This window comes from Lolium rigidum, chromosome 7 (genome assembly GCF_022539505.1).
Source record: "Lolium rigidum isolate FL_2022 chromosome 7, APGP_CSIRO_Lrig_0.1, whole genome shotgun sequence".
Classification (NCBI taxonomy): domain Eukaryota; kingdom Viridiplantae; phylum Streptophyta; class Magnoliopsida; order Poales; family Poaceae; genus Lolium; species Lolium rigidum.
This window is the reverse complement of record NC_061514.1, coordinates 28326172-28353321: the sequence shown is the minus strand read 5'-3', so window position 1 is coordinate 28353321 and position 27150 is coordinate 28326172. Positions and strand designations below refer to the sequence as shown.

The following is a 27150-nucleotide window of genomic DNA, read 5'->3' as shown; positions in this document are numbered from 1 at the left end:
CTTCTCCTCCTCTTCTTCACTCCTCCTCCTCATCCTCCTCTCCTCCACTTCTCCTTCCTCCTCTTATCCATCCGGCGAGCTCCTCTCCTCCTCCGGCGACTTCCTCTCCTCCTCCGGCGACCTCCACTTCTCCTCCTCCTCCACCCAATCCGGTCGGCCTCCTCCTCCCCCCACCCACTCCTCCTCCCCCTCCTCCACCCACCCACCCACTCCTCCTCCTCCTCCTCCCTACCCACTCCGGCCGGCCTCCTCCTCCTCCACCCACCTCAACCCACCCCACCCCACCAACCCACCCACCTCCGGCGACCTCCAACAAATTTTAAAAAAAATCTGGCAAAATTCTGCCGAGCCCAAATCTAGATCTGGCCACCTTTTTTTTTAAATTTAGAAGAAAAAAAATATGTGGCACACCACCGCTGATGCGCCACAGAAATAAGACTTTTTATGGCACACATTACCTAGTGCGCCATAGAAATAAGACTTTCTATAAGTGTAGTATGTCATAAGTTGAGGTCAGTAGAGGTGGGTGATGAAAGGCTAATGTAACCACACAAGTCTCGGCGGCACGTATGATGAGATCACCGATTCATTCAGCCCTCGCATTGTTAATCCCGAACAGATCGATCAGCTCATCCATCGGGGTTAACTCGACTTCCGTGAGGTTTAACACTTGAGGCAACAGCTAGCAAGCTCGTGCACAGTTTACCGATGCTACTCGTGAGTCGTGAGTCGTGACTCGTGAGGCGACCAACACGAAGCTCGTGATCGCGGCTCGATGTGCGTGTAATGATTTCTGGGTAAATCACGATGGTGGATTACGGCTGCCTATTACCGGTTCCGTTAGACTAGTCATAGTGGGAAGTAACATACAGTAGTAACATGCACATATTACTACTCTATGTTACTACCTTCATAGTGATTAGTAACATCAAAGTAGTATCATATATGTGAACGAGGCGATTTGGCACTCGAGCTCAGCAGCGCCCGATATCCTGGACGTTACTTCTCTATGTGGATGCGAGCATGGCCTGACGGTGGTGTCAGGTACGGTGGGCCAAAATCGTATGCGCGGGCAGGTACGGTGGACGGGCTGCTTTCTGGGCCTGTGGAACCGAATACCTAGTAAATCTAGACCTGTAGAACAGAATCTGGCGGCCCGTCAGCCGGCCGTAAGTTGGTCGGCCAAGGAGTTATTCGCAGCTCCAGAGATCAAGTTATCGTGCACAGAGAACAGAGGCGGGCGCGAGACCACATATCAGGGGGAGGGGCGCGCCGCTGGGGACGGAGCTGATAGCAGATCGGAAGGGGAGTGATGGAATTCTTGCTGCATCTGGTTGATAGGTATCCCTTTTTGTCCTTCAGACTGACCAATTTTATTCCCTAGATCTGAGGATAACTAGATTTATTTATTTCTTCTTCTGGCCTTTGAGAAAATGCGCAGTTCCTCTATGTTTGAGGTCGCTGGGGAGAACGATTACCACTCGGAGGATTGCGGAGAGCCCGTGCCGAGAGCCAATCCGCAGCAGCAGCAGGCGCTAGAGGAAATAGTGGCTGGAGCAGAGTCCGCGCTGGGATTAGTGAGGGGACTCGTCCGCCCGAGGGGAGAAGATGATGCCCCCGTGGAGAATGAGCAACAGTCGTCCGCAAGTTCAGAAGAGTCGACAGTGAAGCAAGATCCAAAATCTCATGGCTGGACAAAGAGGTGCGTAAAATCACCTAATTTAGGTTGGTATCGGAGCATCTATCGGAGCATCATGTTATACTAGGCTAAAATGTATTAATTTGATTTACTGTACCTGCGTAGGCTAAAAGTGGGCAAGGTGCCCCTACAGAGGCCTCCATGCCCGGGTAGAATGGGTGCTTTGGAGCAGACAGTTAAGAGGTTTGATGAAGATCCTTCCGACGATGTGATTCAGCCCACGCTCGCATGAGTTTTGACGACCTGAACAGGACGGCACACCTAACCTGCAATCTCGGTACACTATTTGGACTTCTTCATGGACCGACAGTTAATCCAGGAAACGGCTGCTACCGAAACAGGAGCGTGCGTGGGGTCGGGCAAGTGTGCAGCAGCAGAGCTAGGGACAGATACGAGACACGATACGGCCCTATACCACCAATCTCCGCGATAGTTGGCGGCTAAGATAGAGGGAGCATGTGTGCCCGAGTTCAAAGATGGATTTTCGCATATATGTCTTCATTAATTAGCTTATAGACTCATTGTATCTTGAGAAGTGTGATATTACAGTAACTAGCTATGTTACTCCATCCTCCTCTCTCCTCATTAACTCACTGCCACATAAGCAAATTTGCTGAGTTGGACACTTAGTTACTAGTGATAGTGAAGTTACTCCCACTATGAGTAGTCTTAGCAGCAACGACGTCGTGCCGTGTGGTAGCAAATGCCGCCCCTTTCGTAGCAAACCAGTCTGCCGCCAGCTGCCCTTCATAGCAAAGGCGGCGCCCCTGTAGCAAACCAATCCGCTGCCGGTTGCTCTTATTATAAACGCGACAAGTAAATATCGAAGAACAAAAACAAAAACACACATAGGGGATACAAGATTTTAACATGGAAAACCCTCTCCAACAAAGAGAGGTAAAATCATGGGCGTCAGCCAGCAAAACTTCACTATATCGAGAAATGTTTACAAACGCCGTGGGATCTCTTATAATCTAATCAACCCTAGTCGGCGACTTACAAGAGATATATATAGATGGTGGCATCGATCCGTACCAGGTAATCGGTCCAAACCTACCGACGACGGGCCTCGTTCCGCTCGTCAGAAGTTAGCCTCCTTTAGAATTTATTTGGATCACAAAACAACGCAACGCGGTCCGCCCTTGGTAGCAAAGGCCTTAAGACCGGCCGCCCCTTTGTAGCAAACAAGTCCGCCGGCGACAGCTCTTGGTAGCAAAAGGCCGGCCGCCCCTTGTAGCAAACCAGTCCATCGCTGGCAGCAACCCGTCCGCCGCCGGGAGCAACCGCGTACGCCGTTGGCAGCCAAGCCCACCTCCCTCCGTCGACCTCTACACCATGTTCCATGGCGGCGACCGCGTCTAGAGGTGGAGCACGCCGGCGAGTGAGCCCGGAGATGGAGAGGAAGCAGCGACCATGTCGCCCGCCGGGGAAGGAGTCGTTCCCCTCGCGTCGCCCCCTCCAGGCGACCGAGGGGGCGAAACCCTACAGCGCCGCCACCCGTCCTCCCATCCTCCCCCTCCCCTCCTCGTCGCCCCCAGAGGTGACGCCGGCCGAAGGCCGCGTTGCCGGTGAAGGGGCGGCGGGGATCCGAGCCCTCGCTCCCCTCTGCGGCCGCTCGATGGAGGAAATCCGCGCGGGGTTCGCCAAGATCGGGCGGCGGCTTGACGGATCTCCCCTTCGCGGGCGGTCTCTCCGGCAGCTTCCCGGTGGGGGCTAGGGATGCGAGGCGGCGGCCTGCGAAGGTGTGGCCATGGGGCCTGCGGCGGGCGTCATGGCGGGCGGCTCTGGTGGTGGTCCTCGACCTCGCGGGAGGTGAGGCAGCGGCGGGCGTCGACGGCGGCGCGGTCCTCTGCGCCAAGATCTGTGGTTTGTGCTCCCGCCCCTCTCCCCCGCCCGCTCCGGCTGTTGGTGGCGGCGCCGCCGGCTCTGGGCGTGGGGTGCTGGTGGTTTGTTTGGGGTCAGGGGAAACCCTAGGTTGGCTGGTCCGGCCCGGCGTTGTCGACGCCCTCGGGTGCCGGGTTCCTCCCTGGAGGCGACGCCGTGATCCCTCTTTCCACCCCGACCCATCTTCCAGACGAAAGTCCAAAATCCCTCGACTGGGCGGCGTCGACGTGCTGCACCGTGACCCCTTGGAGGCGTCGCTTGGGGAGATTCGGGGTTCGGGAAGGGAGACGAAGGTGGGTGCTTTAAGCCTTGATGGCCACTGCCATTGATCTGTTGTTGTGCCCGGTGGCTTTTCTCGTTGCTCTAGGTTGTTCAAGGGGGATAGTAGTGTGGCCGGTGAGGTGTGCTCTTCTTGTCATGGTGGTTGTGCTCCAGGACATCCTTTGTTCTCGAGCCCAACACCTCTCCAGCTCTCTGGTGAGATTCTCTCATGTCTGATGGTTCAACGCCTCCGAGCCATGGCGAGAGGGTAGGGGCCCTCTTCGGCATGAGAACAGGGAAGGTTTGGTGCTCTTTGTCCCGGGTTCTTCTCCTCGCTCAAGGCTTCCTCTCTGCCCAAGGCGGTGACTCGTCGCGCCCCGCTGGTTTGGCGTCCTCGGTGCCGTGGAGCGGTGGTCTTCGCTTCCGCAAGACGTGTGCTTGTGTTGTAGCGTAGTGTTGTAAGCTTCTCAGAGTGCTCCCTTGTATCTTTCGGCCGTAGTGTGTGTGGTGTGGTGTTGTGTGGTACGGAGGGCCTTGTGTAATCCCTGGCCGGTTGATGGCTTTGTTAATTCAAAGCTAGCTTTGAACGAAACGGTACGTTCGGGACTTCCACGAGAAGCGATCGCAAGGCGGCTCAAAAAACCCATCTAGGGTTCCGTCCCCTCGCCGGCGACGCTGCTGGTCCGCTCCGCCTCCGGTGGCCTTAGGGCCTTGGAGGTGTGGCGGACCACGGCCTCTCGCCGGCGGGAGGGTTTTCGTTCTTTGTTAGGTTATTTTCCGTGTCTTCTTCGGGATGGTGAGGCGGCGGCTCCATCTTGATGTCAGAATAAGGTCCTCCCCGCCCTATCCTCGCTCTGGTGGTGCGTCTAGCATCGGCAGAGGGCGCGTGGAGTCATGTGCCCGGTGGATCTCGCGGGATCCGATCGGTTTTTGTGTTCGTTGGTGTGGTTTCAGGTCAGTCTCTTCCGATCTAAAGTTGTCATCTTGGGCGACGGTTGCTGCTCTGGTGCGCTGGTCCTTTGGACCTTAGCACGACGACTTCCCGTTTGTCTACTACAACAAGCTCTACTACGACAAGCTTTGCCCGGATCCGGTGATGGAGGGGCGAGGACATCGGCGCGCCTTCGGCTCGCATCAGTGTTTGTAGTCGTCGCTAGGTGGTTGAAAGACCTACTTGTAATTTTTTTTACATTTGGGTCAGTTTGTACTGCTATTGATGATTATTAATAGATCGGTGGAATTTTCGAAAAAAAAAAAAAATCAAAGCTGGGCTTTTCGAGCCTTCACTTTAAAAACATCGGCAGCCGCGACCTAGTAGTCTCCAATCGCCGACCACGCCGTCCCATGCCTCGCAGCGGCAGGGAGCCCAGGCTGATGCAATGATGCGGGCGAGCTCAGGGAGGCAAGACGCGCGAGCACTAGGTTGTTGGTGAACGTCAGGGGAGGAAGATAAGATGGGACACGCGTCGCGGCGCTGAAGCGGATGATAGCGCTGAAACGCAAGGAAAGGGAGCATTTTCCTTTCCTTGCGCGTCGGAAAAATCCGTTTCCGAGTTCTACTTGAATTGGAATCGAGCCTGTGGGTCGTACATTTGGCTTACCATTTTACCAAGCTTAAGCCGGTCGACGCGTTTCCGAGTTCTTCGAATATATCTCGCCTGTGGGAAGTTGGTTTACCAAGTTTGAGCCGATCGACGCGTTTCCGAGTTCTGCTCGAAGTCGAATTGCCAAGTTTAAGCCGATGGAGTTTTGTAACCAAGTCGGTGGGTCTATAGCCTATATATACGCGGCGCGCGACACAACAAGCCTCACAGGCATGCAAATCGATCCAACCAGTTGGACCCCAAGCTTTCTAGCTAACACGCAGCAAAGCGCAGCTGAGAGAGAAGGATTACCAAATGGCGAACGCGGTGCCCAACTGGCGTCTAACGGGGCAAGGTCTGCAGCTGGGGAGTGCCAAGGAAGTCGCCAGAGCGCTGGATGTTGTGCTCAAAGGGAGCTATGTCGACGCGGTTGATGGGCCAAGCGGCTTCCACGAGCTCCATGGAAGCGAAGATCACGTCATTCTACACAACGAAGCTGCGGCAAAAGATTTCATCAAGTTCGCCAATTTTCAGAGGTTTGCGGATGCCTGCATGGTGGGTGAAGCCCAACGGAACGGCGGCACGCTCGTGGTGGTGATAATGCCTTACTCTGACCTCAATTCATGCGGACGACTCCAGGAGCTGGATCCGGCTGCTGCCCATTACGGGTACGCGAGGATCGAACTGGCCAACTCCGACATGTTGCTCTGGAAGAACCGTGCCTCCGATGCCCTCAGGGACGAAGTGGCAAAGTGTGGCACCCTGAACACAAGGTTGGATGGCGTGGTTCGCGAGCTATTCCCCGCCAACAAGTACCGGAAGCACGCCCTTCCTCTCGGCGAGGACCGCAGAATAGCCAAGGAGCGCTTGCTCAAAGCTCATCTCGATGCTAAGAAATATGGCGACGCCCACCAACTACTGCTGCTCATTGACAGGCCAAGCCATGATGCTATTTTCCGCGCAGCGGGGTGCTACGACCCATGCCTCCGTAGCACGACTAACACAGCTCCGCGGAAACTCCAATCAGCCGCCAATCTGGAGGCGTACAAGGTACAGCTCGAAGGCAGGCTTGGAACAACAGTACTGCACGAGTACCCTGAACAGTCGGACGTTCTTAAACTGGAAGCACAGTACAAATACAAGAGAGATATGGCCGATGCACGTCGACAGATACAGGACATCATTGATACAGCACAGGAGGAGATTACCCGTATTAGCCAGAAGCTGCTGGCAATGGGGGATCAGCCCAGCCTTCTTGGATGTGAGATCTGATTCATCCGATTGATTGATCACCTTAGACTATTATTACTAGTAGTAGTAAAATATTGTTATTATTAGACTCCTGCTAGTCCCTAGTTATCAGACATTGTATTATCATTTCTGCTATTATCTACATTATATATTAAGATCTTATTCATGTCGTCATGTAGTATACAAGTAAGTTAACCATATATATTTATCACAAACGTTCCTACATAGCCATCTGCCACTGTTGACGTATATCTCATCAACCCTCTCTTTTTTTTTCTTTTTTCCAGAATTCACGCAAAAACTTTCATTCCCGACAATCGCTAAATGAAACGACAGGTTTGTCAATATATTGCCGGAAAACGCTCGGCCTCGGCATACATTTGCTCGGCATAACGCACAAAAACTCGTGGCAAACACGGTGTATGCCCTCCAGGATCATCTGGCGCTCGGCAAATTAGGCGACGGAGGAGTCAATACTCAATAGCATAAAACTACAGCTCCGACCGAAGAAAAGCATACCATATTAACTACAGCTCACAAATCAACCCCCAAAAAAATAAGATAAAGGAGGAGAGGATCTTCCCATACTAAGTACAGCTCGCATGCACCAATCGAAGACGGTGCATCATCTGCAGCTTATATTTCAAGAAGAGTAAATTAAGCTTCTGTGATGCAAGGATAATTGCAATATGGTACTGAACCACTGTCAGGGCACTATGGTACTTAACCAGGACACAGATGATATAATACTAGTAAACTAATTCGATGGAAATTGGTAACGACATGTTTGCCAACACACGAAACACAAGTAAACCACAGGGATTTAGTTATGTTCGATGAATAGTCCTTGCATTGGTTTACACTAGTAGGAAACAGAATTTGTTGCTGCATTGATTAGAGACTGCAGGTACTAGCCGCGCCATTCCGTCAGCAAGCAGGAAGAGACGGTCGTGAGATCAATAAAGGATACGTGCTCAGCGGCGTGCTGCAGCGGTGGTAGAGGGGTCGGTCAGCAGCAGCAGTTTGAGGATGGCGTCCACGGCACCGTCATCACCGTCTGAGGAGAGCATCAGCGTCACAGCAGCGGCCACCAGGAGAAGGCGCGCAAGGGCGTTTTTTGTTTGGACAACGGCATAGCTTCAGCATCAAGATGGTGTAGCGAACGGTTCGATTCATGCGGTTTGTTGTAGGACTTGTAATCCTAGAACACACCTCTCAAAAATAGGAAGTCAGTAATCAAAGTATATCTCAACGCTCTGCTCGAAGCATACCGACGAAGATTCCAATCTTATTCGGATACATACTGACATAGCTACCAAACGAGCACTGAGTACTTTCAGAATACAACAACGCAGAAACTAGGAGAAAATTGCGCAGGCATGAAACGGAACCACCTGTCAAATAAATACTACAGGGCGTCAACGGTAAAAGAGCTCTATATATAACGGAGTCCTCCCTCCTAATTTACCAGCTCGGATCTATGCAACAAACTGCAAGGGAGAAGATTAACAAGCAACGAAGTTTTTCCACAGCAAGGAAGTACCGTGGCACCGAGTCACCGTCCCTCATGATCACTTCACGGTGCAGATCTTGATGACAGAAGCTACGCCGATGCGGTGCAGGACGACGACGGCATCACCAGCCTTGCACAGCTGCTTCTGCACAGCAGACTTCAACGCAGCCTGAAGGATCTCCTCCGTCGACTCTGAGTCGGTGGCCTTGGCAGAGCCCTCGGCGAGGAGTGGGATCAGGCCTCTGTAGATCAGGCTGTCTCTCGCAGGTCCCTCGGAGCTGACGGTCCAGTCGAACGAGTCGGTCGTCAGCACTGGGACGACCACGGAGAGGATTGGGACCCTGGGACGGTACTTGGCCACCAGTTTGGCCGTGGTGCCACCACGGGTCAAGACTACGATCAGACTGGCCCTGGCCTTGTTGGCAGTTCGCACAGCCGAGGATGCGAGAGACTCCAATGGGCTCATCGGAAGGGGCGCGGCCTTGATCATCTCCTTGAAGACGGCGTCGTTGTCCAGGGAAGACTCTGCCTCGACACAGATACGAGCCATGATCTTCACAGCCACCTCAGGGTACGCTCCAGCTGCACTTTCACCACTGAGCATGACACAGTCAGTTCCATCAAGCACGGCATTTGCAACATCAGTAGCCTCAGCACGAGTTGGCCTAGGAGACTTGATCATTGATTCAAGCATCTGCGTAGCTGTAACAACAGGCTTGCCAGCGAGGTTGCACTTGTAAATCATCATTTTCTGTGCAAGGAATATCTTCTCAACTGGAATCTCCATTCCAAGATCACCTCGAGCAACCATAAAGGCATCGGTTTCCCTCAAAATTTCATCAAAGTTTACAATGCCCTCTTGGTTCTCAACCTAAATATTCAAGAAAGAAGCCAGATCAATAAGACCATAACTAACACACTAAAAAGCTAGCACATATGTATATACAGAACAGATTTTGTCACCATAGCAGTCTAAATCATTTCATAGCAAATTTGCAAGATTATATGAACAATTTCACAGTATCAGGCGAAAAATAAGGAAGCATTGGCAGGGGAGATGCAGGCGAAAAGAGGCAAAGCTCGCTCTATGGTCTTCAAGGAAAGCACATAGTAGAGACTAATTCTGTTTTCTGCCTAATATAGCATAGGATAGACTATAATGTCGTTTACAAACAGGAACAGAAACAGGGCAGAGATGAAGAGTCAAATAGTTCATGGGTTCCAGAATTCTAGTGTGCCAAGTATCAACAAAGAGCTTGAGGGCAAAGCACTAAGGCAGCTCAATGAACAAATGAAGAAAAATCATCTATGGATTGGCCTGGTACTTAACTAAACATGCAGAAACATTTCATCATGGCAGAGAATATCAAAGGTTTTGGCTAACTATGGATAGCAAAAAACACTAGTAGCATAAACCATAAAATAGCTGACGGTAACAACATACGAACCTTTGACATTAACTTGATGCGCTTTGCATGCTGCCCAAGAAGCTTTCTGACGGTCACCAAATCTGACCCTTTGCGGACAAAAGACAGAGCAATCATGTCGATGTCATTTGGCACACCCCATCCCAAAATATCCTCCTTATCCTTCTCCGTCAGCGTGGGAAGGTCCACAACAATTCCCGGCAAGTTGCAGTTCTTCCTCTCTCCAAGCATCGCAGTGTTCTCACACATACATCTCACGGTTCCAGCCTCTGGATCACAGGACAGGACAGTCAACGAGATGGTACCATCAGCACACAGTATGACATGTCCAGGCTTAACGTCCACAGGAAGCTTCTTGTAGCTCATAGAGATCGTGTTGGAGTCGCCCTTGATTTCGTAATCGGTGGTAACAGTGATCTCCTGACCCTTGGTAAGCTTGACCGGCTTGCCGTCCTTGAGAAATCCAGTACGGATCTCGGGTCCCTGATGCAATGGAGAAGATACTCAGTACATTTAAAATCAACTGGGCGCAGGACCAGTCTCATTGTAGCTTATTGGATAATTGGAATGACAAACCAAGCCTTAGAATTCGATCATGTGAACCATAATGAATAAGCACGACAAGATGAAGAGCTAGTAATGTGAGATGACTCAGTACGCTGCTCCGTAATAAACGAGTACGACATATATTGTTAGTACCAACTAAGTATTTCTATGTTTGGGCTAATCACATCATCTAATATGAACGAAAACTTGTGCAAAAGTCCGCAACGCTGCAAGACCGAGATCTAGAGAGATAAGGCGATTCAATACTACTATAGGCTAAGAAGCAGCCAAACTATCCTTATACTAAACTTACAAGTAAACTTTGGTTAGTTAAACACACAACAAAACTAGGGGAGGACCGGGAAAAAAAACTGAGCAACACGCAGCCCAATTCTAAAACCGGCATCGTTAGACCGGCAGAATGAATTGGCTACGAATTTCACCAGCATCGTAACTGGCGGCCTAATTCTAAGACTAGCATTAACTGACAAGAAGTATGGACTCCGTTTCACCCGCAGACCATGAGTTGTACTTCACAATCCATGAGAACATGGCCATGTCAGAAGATCCAAAACTACCCAACATGGATACGCAAGCGTGAGCCCGATCCTAGATCCTGCCTTCTGCAGCAAGGCGAAGGCAGAAGCAGAACGACAGGCCAATCTAACTGAACCACACGCGCGTGTACTACTACCATTCCGTCGTCAACAAGGTCAAAATCACCGAAGCTGGGACCGTGAATTCGACCGTGCCGCTACCCAAAAGGCCCAACCCAGCGCCGATCAACAGATCAGCACGATCCGGGTCCAAACCCTCGTCTCCCGAACCAACCCACCTCCGCCAGGCATCCCGATCCGACTCACTCACTCACTCACCCACAACCGGGCACGCACACCCAAACAGAACCAAGGGCGGGGGGAGGGGACGGCGGAGCGGACCTTGGTGTCGAGCATGACGGCGCATAGGATGCCGGTGCTGTGCATGGCCTGGCGGAGCGCGTCGAGCGTCTCCTGGTGGTACTCGTGCGTGCCGTGGGAGAAGTTGAAGCGCGCGACGTTCATGCCGGCGCGGAGCAGCTTCTCGAGCATGGGCACGGAGCGCGAGGCCGGGCCGAGCGTGCAGACGAGCTTGGTCCGCGGCGTGCGCGCGTCCGCCGCCGCGTCCCGCTCCAGGTCCGCCAGCACCGCCTTCATGTCGATGTTCGCCATGGCCGCCCGCGCGCGATCCCGGTGTGTAAGGAGGTTCGCCGGCGAGGTGAGGTGGGAGAAGAGTGAGATTGGGATTTGGATTTGGTCGTGGGATTTTTCTTTATAGGAGTGGGGAAATTTTTTTGGTGGGCGATTCGGTGGGCGAAGGGACGGAGGAGGAAGATGAGGGGGAGGACACGTGGTTTTGTGGAGTGGAGAGGTGGACGCGGCCACTCTCGGCCACTGCTTCGCTGCCGCTAGCGCTCCGTTAGTGTGGGTCGTTTTCTGGTTTATTCCGTGTCTTCTTCTTGGGGAAGAAGTTGTACTTGTAGAGGGCAATTCCGTCCCACACAAAATAAAGGTAGAAACAACAAAATGTAAGATATACAAATAGATTGCAACGCTACTCTGTTTGCGGTTGATAAACCATGTTGTGTTGTGTTTACTCTACTCAAGTATTCAGTGTTTTTTGTGTCGTGTGGGCTAATTATATTTTTGCCGTTGCGAAAACCTCCACGACTAAAGGAGTAACGACACGGGCGTCGTTTTCCTCCTTGGTGGCGACGTCGAGGTACTCCCTTCCCTTCACCCCACCCCTGTTGCGCTCCTGGGGTGAAAACCCTAACTTTGTTGCGCGGCGGCGGCGCCACGGGCGTCGTGTCCTCCCTGGAGGCGCTGCTGTTGGGACCTTTCGGGGTGTGCGGATGCTGCCTTCGTGCAGTTGGGCGGTGGCGGTGTTGCTCCGCGACACTGTTCTTCTAGATCAACGACCAAGTCCGCGGCTTCGGCTCTGCGTGGATGAACCCTTGGCGGGCGGCATGGCTTCGCAAGGTGAGCTCGGGCTGCGAGTTTTGGGGCTCTGTTCTTGCCCTAGGTTTAGGCTTGGTTCCTGCTATGTGCTCTGCTCAAGGGAGCGTTTCCATTGCCGGCGGTTCGACGTCCTTTCGAGCCAGGACGAGGGGGTAGGGACCCTCTCCGGCAATGGAGGAGTACTACCAGACGACAAATAGATCAGGGGGCAAGCGGGTCCCCGCTGCTTCGCTTTCGATGCTTCTACCTCGCTTCACCTCCGTCGTTCACGGGTGCTTCGTTCTTGCTTGAGGACATCGAGGACTTCAGCTGGGTTTCTTGTTTTTGTGTTTGCTGTAGTTTTGGATGTTGTAAGCTGTTCTCAGCATTCTTGTATCATCAGCCGTTTGGGCTTTATTAATTTGAAGCTGGGCACTTTGTGCCTTATGTTTAAAAAAAGTAACGACACCGACGATTTGAAGGTACAACGATGATAGAGCCGTCTAGGGAAGAAATAATAGTGGATCCAATAATTTCATCGTAGATGGAGAGGAAATGTGAGAATAAGTAAATGGTGGCAAAAATAATAACACGGTGGAAAGTAAGATGAGTGACACATATTGCCACGACCGGTTGTAAAACGGCGACATATGAAGGGCTAAACAAAACACCACCTTGGAGGAAGATGGCACCAGGGGTTAACAAGATATAGCACAAACATGACGGGTCAAACAAGTAGAACTTCGTCTATTTCTAAAGAGAAATAGTTTTAAAATAGAGACAAAAACTCTTGCTCATTTTCATTGAATAGTACTCATATGAAGAAAGATAGAAGGAAGAAACATGACTCTTGTGCGAGATTTTATTAGTTGTCAATAGTAATTAGACCGCCTATAACTATAAGTTGGCCGAGATTAAAATAGGGGTTCATCGAACTAGTTAAAAAAAACCTATCTACTCCATGTGCAACTCCATTTTCTTCACTCATGCAATGCTTATAGAAGCTAATTTTCCAAGGAGAGTTACTCAAGTTATTTAAATACTTTTTTAAAATTACAAGCATCGTTCCCTGTTCCATTTCATTGAAACGAAACCACGGTGTCACAAGGTTCGAGTCCAAATGGCAGAATTCCAAGGCGGTGCCGCCTAAAAAAAGCTAGGCTACAGTGGCAACATCCCCAAAGAGCTAGAACACAAGTACGCTGAGGTGCGTGCTCCCACACTGTTGCGGTTAGAAACCCACCGGCGAGTATCGACGGGCAACACAGTAGAGCCGGGAGGCCCCCAGGATTGCGGCTGACCCTGGTCCCTCGGGCGACGGCCCGCAATGCCTTCTGGTACACGCGTCCTGGTGATTACGAGGGCGTGCCACCTGACCTATACCTGGTCAAGAAGGTGATGGATTGCTTCGACTAATTTCCTGCATGGCAAACACGTAAACATTAAATGCGAGCCCCGATCGGCTCTTAAGTTGTTCTGTGGATCGGCTCAAAGAGCCGATTGCCCCATGGTTCACGTTAGATTTATAAGGACATGGGGATCATGCTTTATCAATATCAAGCTAAACTAATCTACGATAGTCTAGGGTTTTCACCGTATAATCGAAACATCCTATGCGTAATTGAGCCTAATAGATACGTAAGATGATGGAAAACCAACCCTAAAGAGGTCTAAAAACCAACGTAAAGTTGATCCCCGGAACAATCCCTCTAGAGCTTAGTAAACCACACCTTACGTGCTACCGGATCCTTCAACTCGTTTATAAGGCCTAATCATACGGATATCAAACCAATCCTTGAAGAACAAGGAGCAACTATAACGGATTAGATCTACTAGATTATGAACAAGCAAGATGCTGCCCTTACACCTATAATAGGTGTAAGGGCAGCTAGATATCGAGGGGAAGCATAGCTAAACAAGTGCATCGTGAGAGCATTGTGATCAACCCCAAAACACCTAAGATAAGGGTGTTGCTCGCCATCAAAAAGTCTTCAGCACGAGCAACACCAACAACGAATAAACCAATACTGCCTAGATCGCAAGATGCGATCTAGGCAGCATGTTGCTTACCTGGGAGAAACCCTCGAAACAAGGGGTGGCGATGCGCCTAGATTGATTTGTTGTGAACGTGATTGTCCTCCTTTCTCAATAACCCTAGATACATATTTATAGTCCGTAGACTCTCTAACTTGGGAAAAAACCCAACCGTGTACGAGCTAAACTCTATCTCTTAATCCTAACCGACACGTATCCTACTATATTTACAGATACACGGGCAATCTTGCCCAAACTCCTTGTACAAGGCCGATTCGGGAATATTTTCTATGTATATCTTCTAAGCCCATTTAATCACGGCCCATCTCCAGACTTGGTCAAATTCTGGTGATAACACACACAAACACCCACTTTTTCGAAATGGAGAAATACCCCTAGCCTCTGCATCAAAATGATGGACACAACTTTCTTTTTATTAATGTATTCACCGAAGCCTTATAAGAAAAATACGTCGATCAATCCGAAGTCACCTTCTTGACGAAAAAAATCGCAACACCTACAACCTTAATGAAGTGGGTGTCCATGATCAGAGTCATATGCCCCGACCTCCCACCAACGCGCATAATCTAAAACTAGCTCACTGTTCCAGCAGACTCTTAGTATGCACCTCATGCTAACACTAGCTCCAGAAGTCAATGTTGTCGTCTTCCGCAAACCCATCTTCAGGACTGGGATCTCCGCATCGATCTTGTCAGATCCTTTGTCGATGCCACCACGATGACAGGCATCGCCACTGCCCTGCGCTCACAACATCTAAAATTCCCTCATTAGTGCGGCTACAACAGATAGCAGCCACTCGACGACAGGGGCATGTAACTGGCCCTCTCACCGCATCACCACATGGATCGACTCGGCGTCTTCAGGATGTTCTCGAAGGTAAGAAGGAGACGGACGGCCACCATGCGATGAGCTGATCGTGGACCCAAAAGTGTTGCAGACCAGCCTAGCATCAACTCAAGCGGCTGATTGAGTTTTCTAATTAGACGAGCCCTGAGTTGGTCCACCGGGGGACAATCCTGATCTTTGAATGGCACCATCCGATTTCTCAGATAAAACATGATAAGCTGGCGCCAAACTTGTTTCATACCGCCTTTGTTTGGATGAGCAAGGCGCACGCGACATTCTAAGTGCGAGAAAACTGAGCAACAAAATCTTGATTATACTGCACGTAACTAGTATCGTTGGATTCACATTGATAAACATTTTCTAATGATGTTAGTTCTGAACCAACAATCTTTATATATTTGGATCAACTTTTCATCAAATAAAAAAAACGAGGACGTCTTATTTACTTGAATTGCAATTGAGGGAGCATTAAGCATAGTACTGTACATCCTAATGCCCCAAAGAATAGCGATCTTACGCCCCAAGACAATAGACTGAGCCTGCAAAGCATGGGCATTAGAGCATCTCCAGTCGCGTCCCCCAAACCGTCCCCCAAAGCGCGCCGGATTGAGCGTTTGGGGGACGTGTTTTGTTCGTGCCGCGTTTGGGGGACGTCGCTCCCGGCCGCGTCCCCCAAACGCCGCCCCCAATCGAAATTCAAATAGATGCATTCAAAAGAGATCGTTCCCGCCGGTTCGTCGCGATCGGAGTAGCGGCGATCGATCAAAGTACTGGGCGCGCGATCATATTACGGACCGGTGGTGCATGCAAATTAGAAGAAGGGGTTGGTCGACGGCGTCGTGTCCCGAGTCGACGCAGGCCGTCGAGCACGACGACCTCGTCGCGATCCGCTCGTTCCGTGCATGGTGCGTCCGCTCCGTCGCCGACGCGGAGGCCGACGCAGGTGTAGCGCGAGAAGACGCGTCGGCTCGCTCTTCTTGCCGCGCTGCCGCCGCCGCCGATGCCGATGCCGCCGCCGGGGCCGCCGCGTCCGCCGCCGCCATTTTGGCTTCGATGTCGTCGAGGATCCGGCCTTTGAAGAAGTTGTGCGCCGCTCGCGTCCGGGAGACATTCCCTCGTCGACGTTCTCGGCGGGGACATGTCGTCCTCGCGTTTCTTGAGCTCCAGCTTCTCCTCTTGCCTCTTGAGCAGCTCGGCCCACCTTTGGTCGGCCTTCTTGTCGCGGGAGATAAAGATCGAGGAGACGTCGGCGAGGCATTTCGTGATCGACGCCTGCGTCTTCTCAGACGACGCAGCGTCGGCCAAGGCGGCTTCTTGGCCGCTTTCTTCGCCATCTTTTTGGGGGCTGTCGGCGGCGCTATGGAATGGGGAGAGGGTAGCGGCGGCGGCGGGTGCACGGCGGGAGGGAGAAAGAAATCGGCGGGATAGGAGAAATGAATCGGCGGCGGGATATGTTTTGGGAGGCCCGTGCGCGGCGGTATAGGCGCGATTTGGCGGGAGCGACGGGATTTGGCGGGAGTGTGAGACGAATTTTCCTCGTGCGGCCGACGGGTCGGGCCCGCGTCGGTTGGCCTCGCTTTCGTTGTGTCCGGCGTCCCCGGTGCGTCCCCGTGGGACGGGGACGGGCTCGGGCGCCGGACACGTATCGGGCGCGCCGGACAAAAAAGGGCTTTGGGAGACGCGGCTGGAACGCTTTTTTTGTCCGGCGCGCCCCAAATCCCTTTGGGGGACGGTTTGAGGGACGCGACTGGAGATGCTCTTAGCTTTAACGGCTGGGCTCATTAAGCACAAATGTTTTCCAAGTGACGCCCCCAAACTGACGGCCGCGCGCGGTAGCACTCACGAGTGTGCCCGTTACGGTTGAAACAGACGATAGTGGCTTGATGCCACTCGGCCCGGCGCACCAGCGATGGAGTAGATGATGGGAGAGCACGTGCCTCGGTTCCTACGCACTGATCGATCTCGTTGCGGTGGGGTACGCTCTAGGACATGTGCGGGATCATTCGTTCGGCATATGCCGCGGCGCGGCACCGTGAGTCCGTCACGGTGGGCGGCGCCTTTCCCCTCGCCTCGAACCAAGCGGGCGAAAACCAGCGGGCCCAGTTCAAAAACCGGGGGACCTGAACCCCGGTTTCACCTTCACCGGCGTCAACCAAGTTCAGCTCGATCGTGCGCATGTCAGCGCACATACGAGTTGATTATACTCGGCCGGAACTTTACGAATCGGTTCCGTCTTTCCCATTTTTCTAAGTAGAACAAGCTTCTCTCTTGACTTTCTCAATCCGTGTCTGTCACGGGTATGTTAGAGTTTGCAACGGTCGTTATCTTCGACAAAGACCCTGGAGCAATAATTTAGAGCATCTCCACTCGTCCCCCCGAACAGGCCCCCGGCGAGCGTTTTTTCCATCCGGACGGCGTAATTCGGCCCAGTCGCGCCCCCGGTTCGCTCGTTTTCGTCCGGATTTGGGCCTAAATCCATCCGGCGATCCCACGCCATCCCCGGCCCCGGGAGCGCTCGAGGACTCCGGACGAACGAAAGCGCGCGAAACGGCGAGGCAACTTCCCGCGCATCCGGTGGCTCCAACTTGTCGGCGAGAGAAACCGATCGTCGTCCTCATCGCATCGTCTTCCGCGCGCCGTGAAAGCTCGCCGCCGGTCCGCATTCGCCGGCCGCGTAGCTTCCACGCGGCGAATTAATGCCGTCGCATCGTCATTCGCGCACGCATCGTCTTCCGCGCGGCGTAATCGCCGGCGCTCGCCGCGCCCGCCGCTCCTATTTAAGGCCGGGCCGCTCGCCGCGACGCCCTCGCTCCACTCTTCCTCCATTTTCCCCTCCACTCACCGGCCACCTCCAACGAAGATGGCGTTCTCCGACGACGACGGCGCGGCCTCCAATGGCTTCCCCGCCGGACGCTCCGTCGGTGGGAGGGGCACCTCCTCCACCGGGCGGGGTACCCCGCCCGCCCGACACGAGGCCTCCCGGCGGCGGGTGGCGACTCAGCCGTGGCGGCGTACCAATCCCGCCGCCGCCTCGGGCGACGCCCTCGACGCCGCCATCGAGGAGGCGCGGCTGACGATGACGGACGAGGAGCGCGCCGACCCGCGCCACCACCCCGAGAACTACACGCGCTGGAACTCATACTTCCTTCGGCGGTGGGAGCGGGAGCTGGCGGCCTACGACGGCCCGCCACCTTTGCCTGCGCGCAACAACGCCGCGGGACGACGACGGTGGTGGAGCGCGCCGGATAGAACGCTGGCGAACGTCCTCGATCACATCGAGGGCGGAAACTTTCCGGTGCTCACGATGCCCCCTGCATCGAGGGCGTCGACGAGCCGCCGCCGGGGAAACGTCCGGCGGCCACGGCGCATGGCTGCCGGCTCGTCGTCTTCGGATCGGCGCCGAGGTCGTCCTTGGCGCCGGTGAAGAGGAGGAGCCGGCGTCTCCGCCGCCGACCGAGAGGGCGCAGCAGCGGCGCCCTCGTCATCCGCGACCAGCCTTCCGCGCCGCGGGCGGCCGGAAGAGGACGAAGAAAGAGGCCGCCGCCGCAAGCCGGCTCGCCGAGGAGGAGGCGAAGCGCGCGGAGGACGCAGCGATGGCGGAGGCGATCGCCGGATCGCTTCGGGACATGGAGGAGGAGAAGCGCGCGGACGACGCCGCACCGGACCGGGCCGGGCGCGGCCGGGAGCGCCGGCGGGCGGAGCGGCGAGGCGAGGCCGTTGGACCCGGCCGCCGCGCAGCGCGCTCGCCGCCCGCGCCGGCCACGCCGCCGCTCCAACCGCCGCTCCAACCGCCGCCGCCGTCCCATTCGTCGACCTCGAAGCGTCGGACGACGAATGGTACAAGCCTTCCCCGCCTCGGTGGGAGACGCCGGCCAGGGCAGCGAGCGGCCGAGGCCGCGCCGCCGCGGGTCGACGGCGACGACGGCTCCGACGACGACGGCGGCGACTACACGGTGTTCTACCGCCATTTGGGCATGTAGAGCGCCGTGTTTTAAAATTAGCATTTGGATTTCCCTAGCCGAATTCGAAATATAGTCGAATTCGGCCTCTATGTATGAACTCCGCCCGTTATGTAGTAAATATCATTAAATTTAGTCTATATTCACCCGTTTTTAGCCGTAGTTTGTCAAGTTTCTGTTTTTTCAATTCGCCTCGTCGACTTCGCCTGGGCACGCGGCTGGGAAACTGCTACTCCCCACGCCAAATCTTCCTCCAATCCGGACGAAAATTTCGCCGGATTTGGGCGTGGGGAGCGCCAACGAGTGGGGATGCTCTTACTCGTGCTACACGAGACAGAGAACGATGTTGTACTCCTTTTACAGTTAGTTCGTGCTCTGTGTTTATTCAAGGTTAAACACTTAAACTTTGTAGATTTTGATCAAAAGAATATCAACATCCACAATGTAAAAGCATATTGTTTTCGAATTTTCATAAGCTATGTTTTTATAGTACATGCATTCGGTATTATGGGTGTGTTGTTCTGAACGGTACAGATTGCTTCCTCACCCATACCTGCGTGTACAAAATCCACACTCTTACTACTATAAATATGGTTAAACTTGATAGTGTTTGACTTTGAAAAGACATACAAACTAAAATTGAAACTTCTACATTTATTAGATCATCTCTAGCAGACCCCGCATATTGCCCCGATCCGCATAATAGCCACTTGTGTGCGGTTTTGGGCGAAAAAAGAGCCAAACTCCATATATTCATCAAAACCGTAAACTTTTTTGAGGGGGTCAGTAAATGCGGCCCAACCCGCAGAAGAATGGATTCAAGAGTTGATCAACTATTTCAGCCACGAGTGGACATTTCAGCTCGCGCCAGCCCAAGTTTCTCTGTCGCCACCCCGCGCTGCCATAGATCCCGGCCGACCCCTTGTTCCTCCAACCAATGCGTTTGTAGATGTCGTTGAGCCGGTGCGCATTGATTTTGATGGAGGATTCTTCATCCTTGGATGACTCCGATTTGGATGAACTACTCAATGACGACATCACCGCGAAGGAACTTACATCTCTTTTCAATGAGACCGTTAAAACTTGCGAGGTCAAAACTTGCTATTTCAAGCGCAAGCCTAATGCTGCCGGATTGCTTGGATTTAGCGTGCACCAAAGATTTTTGCGGTGGACGCGAGTCCTAGTCTACGTCATTGAGGCGGACTATGTTGATGAGTATCTATGCATTGACGACAAAGATACAACCATGAAGTTTGTCCGTCAATTTTGCAAGGTTATGATCCGTATTTATGGTCCGAAGTTTGTACGAGCCCTCAATAAAGAAGAAGATACGGTGAGGTTGATGGCATACAACGAGGCTCGAGTGTTACCTTTGGCAAGCGTCGTTATCCTCCCCTTCCTTTGGAAATACAGTCGCTGTGCTTTGACAAAACCATGGAACAATATACTAACACGATCGGGGGAACAAAAAATGAAGATGTAGGTCAATCTCTGCTTGCTGTGAGACGTGGTCAGGGAATGCTTTTGAAACCATACAAAAGAAGCATTTGAGGAGCCCATCAAGTATTATTTTTTTCTTCTTTGGATAGCAGTACCGTCGAATTAATTCACATCTACAGTCAAAACAACACACGTAAGGAGAAGGGTTGGAGGACCGGTCGAGGTCCAGAAGCCGTCTCCGTTCAACATATCAACAGAGCAAACTTCTAGACTCGGCTAGCTATAGTTGGGTTGAATTATGCGAAACTCTGATGTGTAATAGACTCCATTAGTTATAGCTTATAACAGGATGGCTGCTATGGTTCTAGAAAAAAGCTCTAGTGTTGTTGGTTGTGAATTGAAGGAGATTCTCTAAAATGGCAAGCATCACAAAATCACACCTATTGTGGTTATGGTTTCACCAAGAAAAATATATCCGAAGACCATGACTATCGGGGTAAGTTGCTTAAAACAAGTAAAATCTCACAGTTTAGTCAATTTGACACTATTTCAGACAATCATGGCCCACTAATCAGCAGCACTAAAATAGCAAGTGTCATAAATCACAACTATTGGAGTTATGATTTCCTATACCATAACTAAGAAAAATATATCTCAAGACCACACTGATATCGGAGCACGTTGGTTCAAAGAACTATAATCTCAGAGTTTAGTCAGTTTGACACTATTTTTGACAATCATGGCCCAATAATCAGTAGAAATGTGACAAAAGAAGCATTTGAGGAGTCCATCAAGTATTTTATTTTCTTCTTTGCATAGCAGTACCGTCAAATTAATTCATATCTATGATAAAAACAACGTATGCAAGGAGGAAGGGTTGGAGGACCGGTCGAGGTCTAGAAGCCATCTCCGTTCAACGTATCAACTGCACCAAACTTCTAGAACGGCTAGCTATAGTTGGATTCAATTATGCGAAACTCTGATGTGTACTACCTCCATCTCAAAGCTTAAGGTTTATATTATTTTTATAAAGTCAAACTAGGCTAAGTTTGATTTAGCTTTTACCAAAAAATCATTAGCATGCAAAATACAAAATTAATATCATTAAATAGATAATGAAATATATTTTTGTATAGTATCTATAAAATATTATACTCCCTCCGTTTCAATCTATAGTGCCTATAGATTTTCTGCATTTGTTTCATAATATAAGAGTATATGTGTGTTTATTTGCAAAGAACCCCTTCCACCGAGATGAGCTGAATAGCTGGAAATAAGGACTCCACAACGGGATCGAGGGATCGGCAGATCGGGAGTATTTATGAGATCGTGGTTCGACTCTTTAGGGGGTTTTGTGTTAAAAAATGAGTTGCGCTAATTACCGTGCAGAAAATCTATAGGCACTATAGATTGAAACGGAGGGAGTATTTGTTGATAAATTATTCTAAAATTTTGGTCAAATTTTACTTGGTTTGACTTTTTTTTAAAAAGCCTTAATCTTTGGGATGAAGGTAGTAGTAGACTATTAATTTTGTAAAAGAAGCTCCACTCTTGTTCGTTGTGAATTCAAGGAGATTTCCCTAAAATAGCAAGCATCACAAAATCACAAATATTGTGTTTATGTTTTCCAAAACCATAACCAAGAAGAAAATATCTCAAGACCACGATTATAGGGGTAAGTTGCTTGAAACAACCAAAATTTCATAGTTTAGTCAGTTTGACCCTATTTCGGACTATCATGGCCCACTAATCAGTTGAACTGAGTATTTACCCCATTTAAGTTTTAGGCAAGATTTGTTATAAAAAAAATTGAGAAAACCGAAAGTATGAAAACAATCCAATAATTTAGGCTATATATAATAAGTAAACCGAGAAAGGTTGACCTTATTTTGATCAGCCATTTTGAAATTTGAATACCTTTTTAACATTTTACCCACATTTCGTTCAAAACTTCTTCTTTTTTAATAAAATTCCCCTCGTTGAACTTTGAGTGACCATTTAGTCCAAATATGGTGTGCCGGGGTTACAAGGACAACGTCGAAATAATAAATTTTGAGCCATTTGTGTTGGAAAAACATTTAGCCTACAAGTTGGGGTTTTGTGACAATTCCTTGGTTGTGGTTTTGTCAAACCCTACCCTCAATAGTTGTTTTTTATATTTTGTATATCCTAGAAAAATGAGAGACTACTCTATGACTATTTCTGTGGTGTGTTATTACTGGCAAAGTGTCATTTCTTTTGAAACAGGGTGACAAAGGATCATGGCTCTTATCTTTTGAGACGATCACACAATTGCAGACGCGAATTTTGCAAAAAAATTCTAATTTTTCCTTGTAAGTTTTTTTAAAAAACTCCACAATTTAGTTCGGGAATACATATGCATGGTCCTCATATCCCTGCAAAGATTCGGTAGAAAACTCATAATTTTTTGGGCTTTAGAAAAAACAAATATCTGACAATGTATAGACGTTGTATACCAATATATTTGTCATAAATTAGTTTTTTGTATTTTCCAAATACAACGCAGATTTTTCTGGAGACCTAAAAATGCAGTTTTCAAAAATTTCGAAAAATAGGTTCACTGGTGCTGGATTCCGATGTTTTCGCACAATTGCATGCTTAGATTCGGATGTTTAATTGCCCAGTAGGACAATCGGGCTTTCATACTGTTGTATAACTATTGCCCAGTCAAATGGGCCAGAAGACGGGCCCAGCAAGCTCCCGGTTCCCTGTCGACGCCACGGCCGCGTGGGCTGGCACGGGATTCCGCTCAGGGCCTTTGATGTTGCCACGGCACGGGCAGAAGTGGCAGCAAGTTCAGGGTTCATGCATGCTTGCTTCGCCGGTTCCGGCGTGCCCTGCGCCCGTCCGCTCGGCGGCGGCGACGACGACTCGACGAGCATCGCAGGCATGCACGCACGCACGCGCCTCGCGCCTGGCACCGATCGATGCCGGAAGGAGGTAGTTGCTCCACGCCATGGTCGCCGCTCCGCGCCCCAGCCACACTCGCCGAAGCCAGTATAAGTACGTGACCACCTCGCGAATCACACAGAGCCAAGGCGCAAGCTTGTCAGTACCAGTAGACAGTAGTCCACTCCAATCGCGCCGAGAAACCGAAGCGTCCCAGCAGCTCCGGCCAGGTAGCCATGTCTCGCTCGTGCGGCGTCGCGGTGCCAGCAGTGCTTCTGCTCCTCGTGCTCCTCGCCGCCACGGCGACCGCGGCGATCAACCCTCAGGCGGAGGCGCCGCAGGACGACAAGCCGCTGGACCACCTCGCCCACCGCCTGCCGCTGCTGAAGGAGGAGCCCGCCGCGCGCATCGCCTCGACGGAGCCCGCCGCTCGCATCGCCTCGTCGGAGCCCGCCGCGCGCCTGGAGTCCGTCCGGCCGGCGGACGACGGCCTGCCGCTGAAGGAGGAGCCCGCCGCGCGCCTGGAGTCCGTCCCGCCGCTGGACCACGCCGCCCAGGGCGTGCCGCTGTCGTCGGAGCCCGCCGCGCGCATCGCCTCGTCGGAGCCCGCCGCCGGCATCGCCTTGGTGGAGAAGAAGGACGGCGGCGGCGACGCGGCGACGCCGATGGAGGCGGCGAGCGGCGTGGCGATCCAGGGCGGCGACCCGGGCACGGTGCCCAGCGCCGGCAGCGACAACGGCGGCAGCGCGAGCGGGGAGCACGGCAAGGAGCAGAGCGGCAAGGAGGCGGAGAAGTCGGCGTCGGCGGCCAAGAGCTGCCTGACCAAGGAGGAGTGCCACAAGAAGCGGCTGCTCTGCGGCAAGGGCTGCACCATGTCCGCCCACGCCAAGTGCGCCGCCAAGTGCTCCAAGGCCTGCATCCCCACCTGCTAGGCTGCTGCTCCACCTACTTACCATGCCGCCGCCGGCGACGTCCACGGTGGCGGATCATTAGCTTGTTTTGGTCAGTGAATAAGGTAGGAGAACGCGCGCGTGCATGCGAGTGTGTGTGCCTCTCGACTTCGTCTTCGTGTCGTTGCGTTTTGATTGGTCTTCATGTTTGTGTTTAGGACTGATATATTCGTTTAAGTTTTTTCCTGTCAGTGTTGTCGTTGCTGTTGCAACGTAGGTCAGTCATGTGTCCTTTGTGGTGGGAAATTTCAATGGAACTTGAATAAAAATGTAATGCCCACTTATTTTTGCTGAAATTCATGTTTCTTATAGTAGTACAAGAAAGCAGACAAATGAGAACGATGGTTCAGCCTTTTAGTGTCTTCGGGTACAGATAACAGCATGCGAGCTCGAAATAGCCAAAAATACAGCTATCAGGTCATACATTAGCCCACAATTTAATTGACAACTAACTGAGACGCTGTAGAGAAATCAGATAATGGGGCTCTCGGCAAATTGAACAAGATAGTAGTGGTATCAAACAGTATAACACATCACAACTCAGAAACGTTCATTGCACCAGACATTTTGTGGCATCGTTCCATACTTCAAGGACACAGTACGAAGAATCAAGAGTTCAAGTGTCAACTCTTCAAAAAATGGCGTACACTTCACTCGTCAATCTTGCCACTGAATCGACCAGGCATACAACCTAACAACAAACTACCAAACCCAAGCTGACACACACACAATCGAGAACGGCTACAGCATTTACAGGCACCGGCAAACTAAAGGCCTTCTGACTTCGAGGTCGAGACCAAACAACGCCTCCAGAAGCCGGTAAAACAACCATGCGAGGAACACTGCCCCGCACTTGGCCAGAGACATTGTTTTGGTGGCTTCTCTTTCCAAATGGCAAGGACGCCAATCAATAAGGGTTAGTGTTGTACAAAGGGAATAAAACAGTAGCAACAAAATGTTACTACTACCAAGGGCGTGACCTCGGAGCTTCACGGCAGCGCAAAGGCAAGCAGCGCTCCATGGCAACAGATTTCCAGTCCAGGGAACACCAGCAGGAAAGCATGTCCCATTTAATTGTGTGTTTGTATGAGCATATGTGGTCAGTCTACAACATTATTTCCTGGAACACGAGAATGAGCTCCTGGGCTGTGTTTGCAGCTTGCCCTTTTCTTCTGTTAATAATACAAAAAAAAGAACGAGATATCAGCATCATGAGGTGCAGCAAGCTCACATAAAAGTTTAGCTCTGAATAATGCTGGTCCAGAGCTCCAATAAGTAGATTGTCCAGTACCTTGTAAGAAAAGGTAGCTTGTTTTTTACTTTCTCCAGTTCAATGAAGCATACGTTGCACCTCTCCCGCCTAAGATGACAACAAAACAAGTTAAATAACATAATGTAATCTAGTAATACCATATTAGGAGAGCAGTTCACTGAAATAGTACCTTTGCTCCATTTGAAGATCTACACCAACACAAGACGGACTAGCCGATACTGTTGAATGTATCACGGCCCCAAAAGTTCTGACAAGCTTCACCACCAGTTCCAGTGATACAGCTACATGCCTGCAAGGATTTATGGCAATGTAAAATAAATAACAAATGGATGACAAGTACGCTAACATGGCACTTGGCAGTAACTACGCAAGCAAAATGGCAACGATTGACACAGCTAGAAGGGCTTACCTGTCAGTTTTACTTTCCAGAAGGTCAGAAAGGACAGGCAGGACAGTAGTACATAGATCTAGTGTGATAGCTTCGCTTTTCTCCATCATAACACTTGCCATATCGGCAGATACCTGGAGTTAGCAGAAAGATTATAATAATGAATAATCAATCCGATAGTTGTTCCATGCATATGAACAAAAAGGTGTTGCAGAGTACTAACAGCATGATCAGACATCTTCTCCATTGCTGCGAAAACACCCCTGATGTCATTTCTTTGCCACATTTGATGAAGAATCTGCACAATTGAAACAGTAAGACTTTGTGTGTCTGTTGGGTGGGGGTGGGGAGTACGGTGCTGAGCAATCTCAATGTTTTTCGTCAAACCGCATTTTGTATTAGAAGAGAAGAGTTAGGGTTTACTTTTCTCCATCAGAACACAAGCAATTTGTATTACAACAGTAAGACCTGCGCGTGTGTGTGTGTGTGCTTGGTGCGTGCCATTTTGTACTCCCTCCGTCCCATGAAACAAGTCTTTAACTTTGTCTAAATTTGGATGTATCTGGAGTAGATGCTAAATAGTGTCTACATACATCTAATTTTTTTTTTTGCGAAAATTCCACCGATCTATTAATAATCATCAACAGCAGTACAAAGATGCCCAAAAGTAATAAAAGCTACAAAGATCGCCCCTCCATCACCGGAGCCAGGCAAAGCTTATCGTAGTAGAGCTTGTTGTAGTAGATAGACCGGAAGTCCTCGTGCTAAGGCCCCAAAGGACCAACGCACTAGAGCAGCAACCATCGCCAATGATGACAACCGTAGATCGGAAGAGACTGAACTGAAACCACACAAACGAACACGAAAGACGACCGGACCACGGGAGATCCATCGGCCACACGCCTCCACGCGCCCTCCGCCGGCGCTAGATGCACCACCGGAGCGAGGATAGGACGAGGAGTACCTTATTCTGACTTCAGGAAGTAGCCGCCGCCTCACCATCCCGAAGAAGACACTGAAAACAAACTAAACGAAGAACTGAACCTTCCCGACGGCGAGAGGCCGCGGTCCGCCACACCTCCAAGGCCCAAGGCCACCGGAGGCGGTGCGGATTGGAAGCGTCGCCGGCGAGAGGGACGAAACCCTAGATGGGTTTTAGAGCTGCCTCCTGATTGCTGGCTGTTTTTCT

The 27150-nt window shown here is 51.1% G+C and overlaps 2 protein-coding genes across 2 annotated transcripts; both read right to left on the bottom strand.

Annotated features, from left to right (window-relative positions):
• Positions 1-7911: 7911 nt before the first annotated feature.
• Positions 7912-11381, bottom strand: LOC124670751 (pyruvate kinase, cytosolic isozyme-like). The gene is made up of 3 exons (XM_047207229.1): positions 11103-11381; positions 9640-10101; positions 7912-9062 (listed from the first exon to the last, which is right to left on the bottom strand). The coding sequence occupies exons 1-3, from the start codon at positions 11370-11372 to the stop codon at positions 8250-8252; spliced, it is 1545 nt and encodes a 514-aa protein (XP_047063185.1). The 5' UTR covers positions 11373-11381; the 3' UTR covers positions 7912-8249.
• Positions 11382-24819: 13438 nt separating this feature from the next.
• LOC124677656 (katanin p80 WD40 repeat-containing subunit B1 homolog KTN80.4-like) lies at positions 24820-26292 on the bottom strand. The gene is made up of 5 exons (XM_047213619.1): positions 26185-26292; positions 25983-26095; positions 25743-25862; positions 25592-25660; positions 24820-25472 (listed from the first exon to the last, which is right to left on the bottom strand). The coding sequence occupies exons 1-5, from the start codon at positions 26245-26247 to the stop codon at positions 25406-25408; spliced, it is 432 nt and encodes a 143-aa protein (XP_047069575.1). The 5' UTR covers positions 26248-26292; the 3' UTR covers positions 24820-25405.
• Positions 26293-27150: the final 858 nt, after the last annotated feature.

Excerpts from the sequence above, each read along its gene's own strand:
- LOC124670751 (XM_047207229.1), bottom strand. The coding sequence starts at position 11,372 with ATGGCGAACATCGACATGAAGGCGGTGCTGGCGGACCTGGAGCGGGAC. Across the intron at positions 10,102-11,102 it reads CCGTCATGCTCGACACCAAG|GGACCCGAGATCCGTACTGG; the intron begins GTCCGCTCCGCC and ends CCATTGCATCAG. Across the intron at positions 9,063-9,639 it reads GCATCAAGTTAATGTCAAAG|GTTGAGAACCAAGAGGGCAT; the intron begins GTTCGTATGTTG and ends TTGAATATTTAG.
- LOC124677656 (XM_047213619.1), bottom strand. The coding sequence starts at position 26,247 with ATGTGGCAAAGAAATGACATCAGGGGTGTTTTCGCAGCAATGGAGAAG. Across the intron at positions 25,863-25,982 it reads CTGGAAAGTAAAACTGACAG|GCATGTAGCTGTATCACTGG; the intron begins GTAAGCCCTTCT and ends AAATCCTTGCAG. Across the intron at positions 25,661-25,742 it reads GATCTTCAAATGGAGCAAAG|GCGGGAGAGGTGCAACGTAT; the intron begins GTACTATTTCAG and ends TTGTCATCTTAG.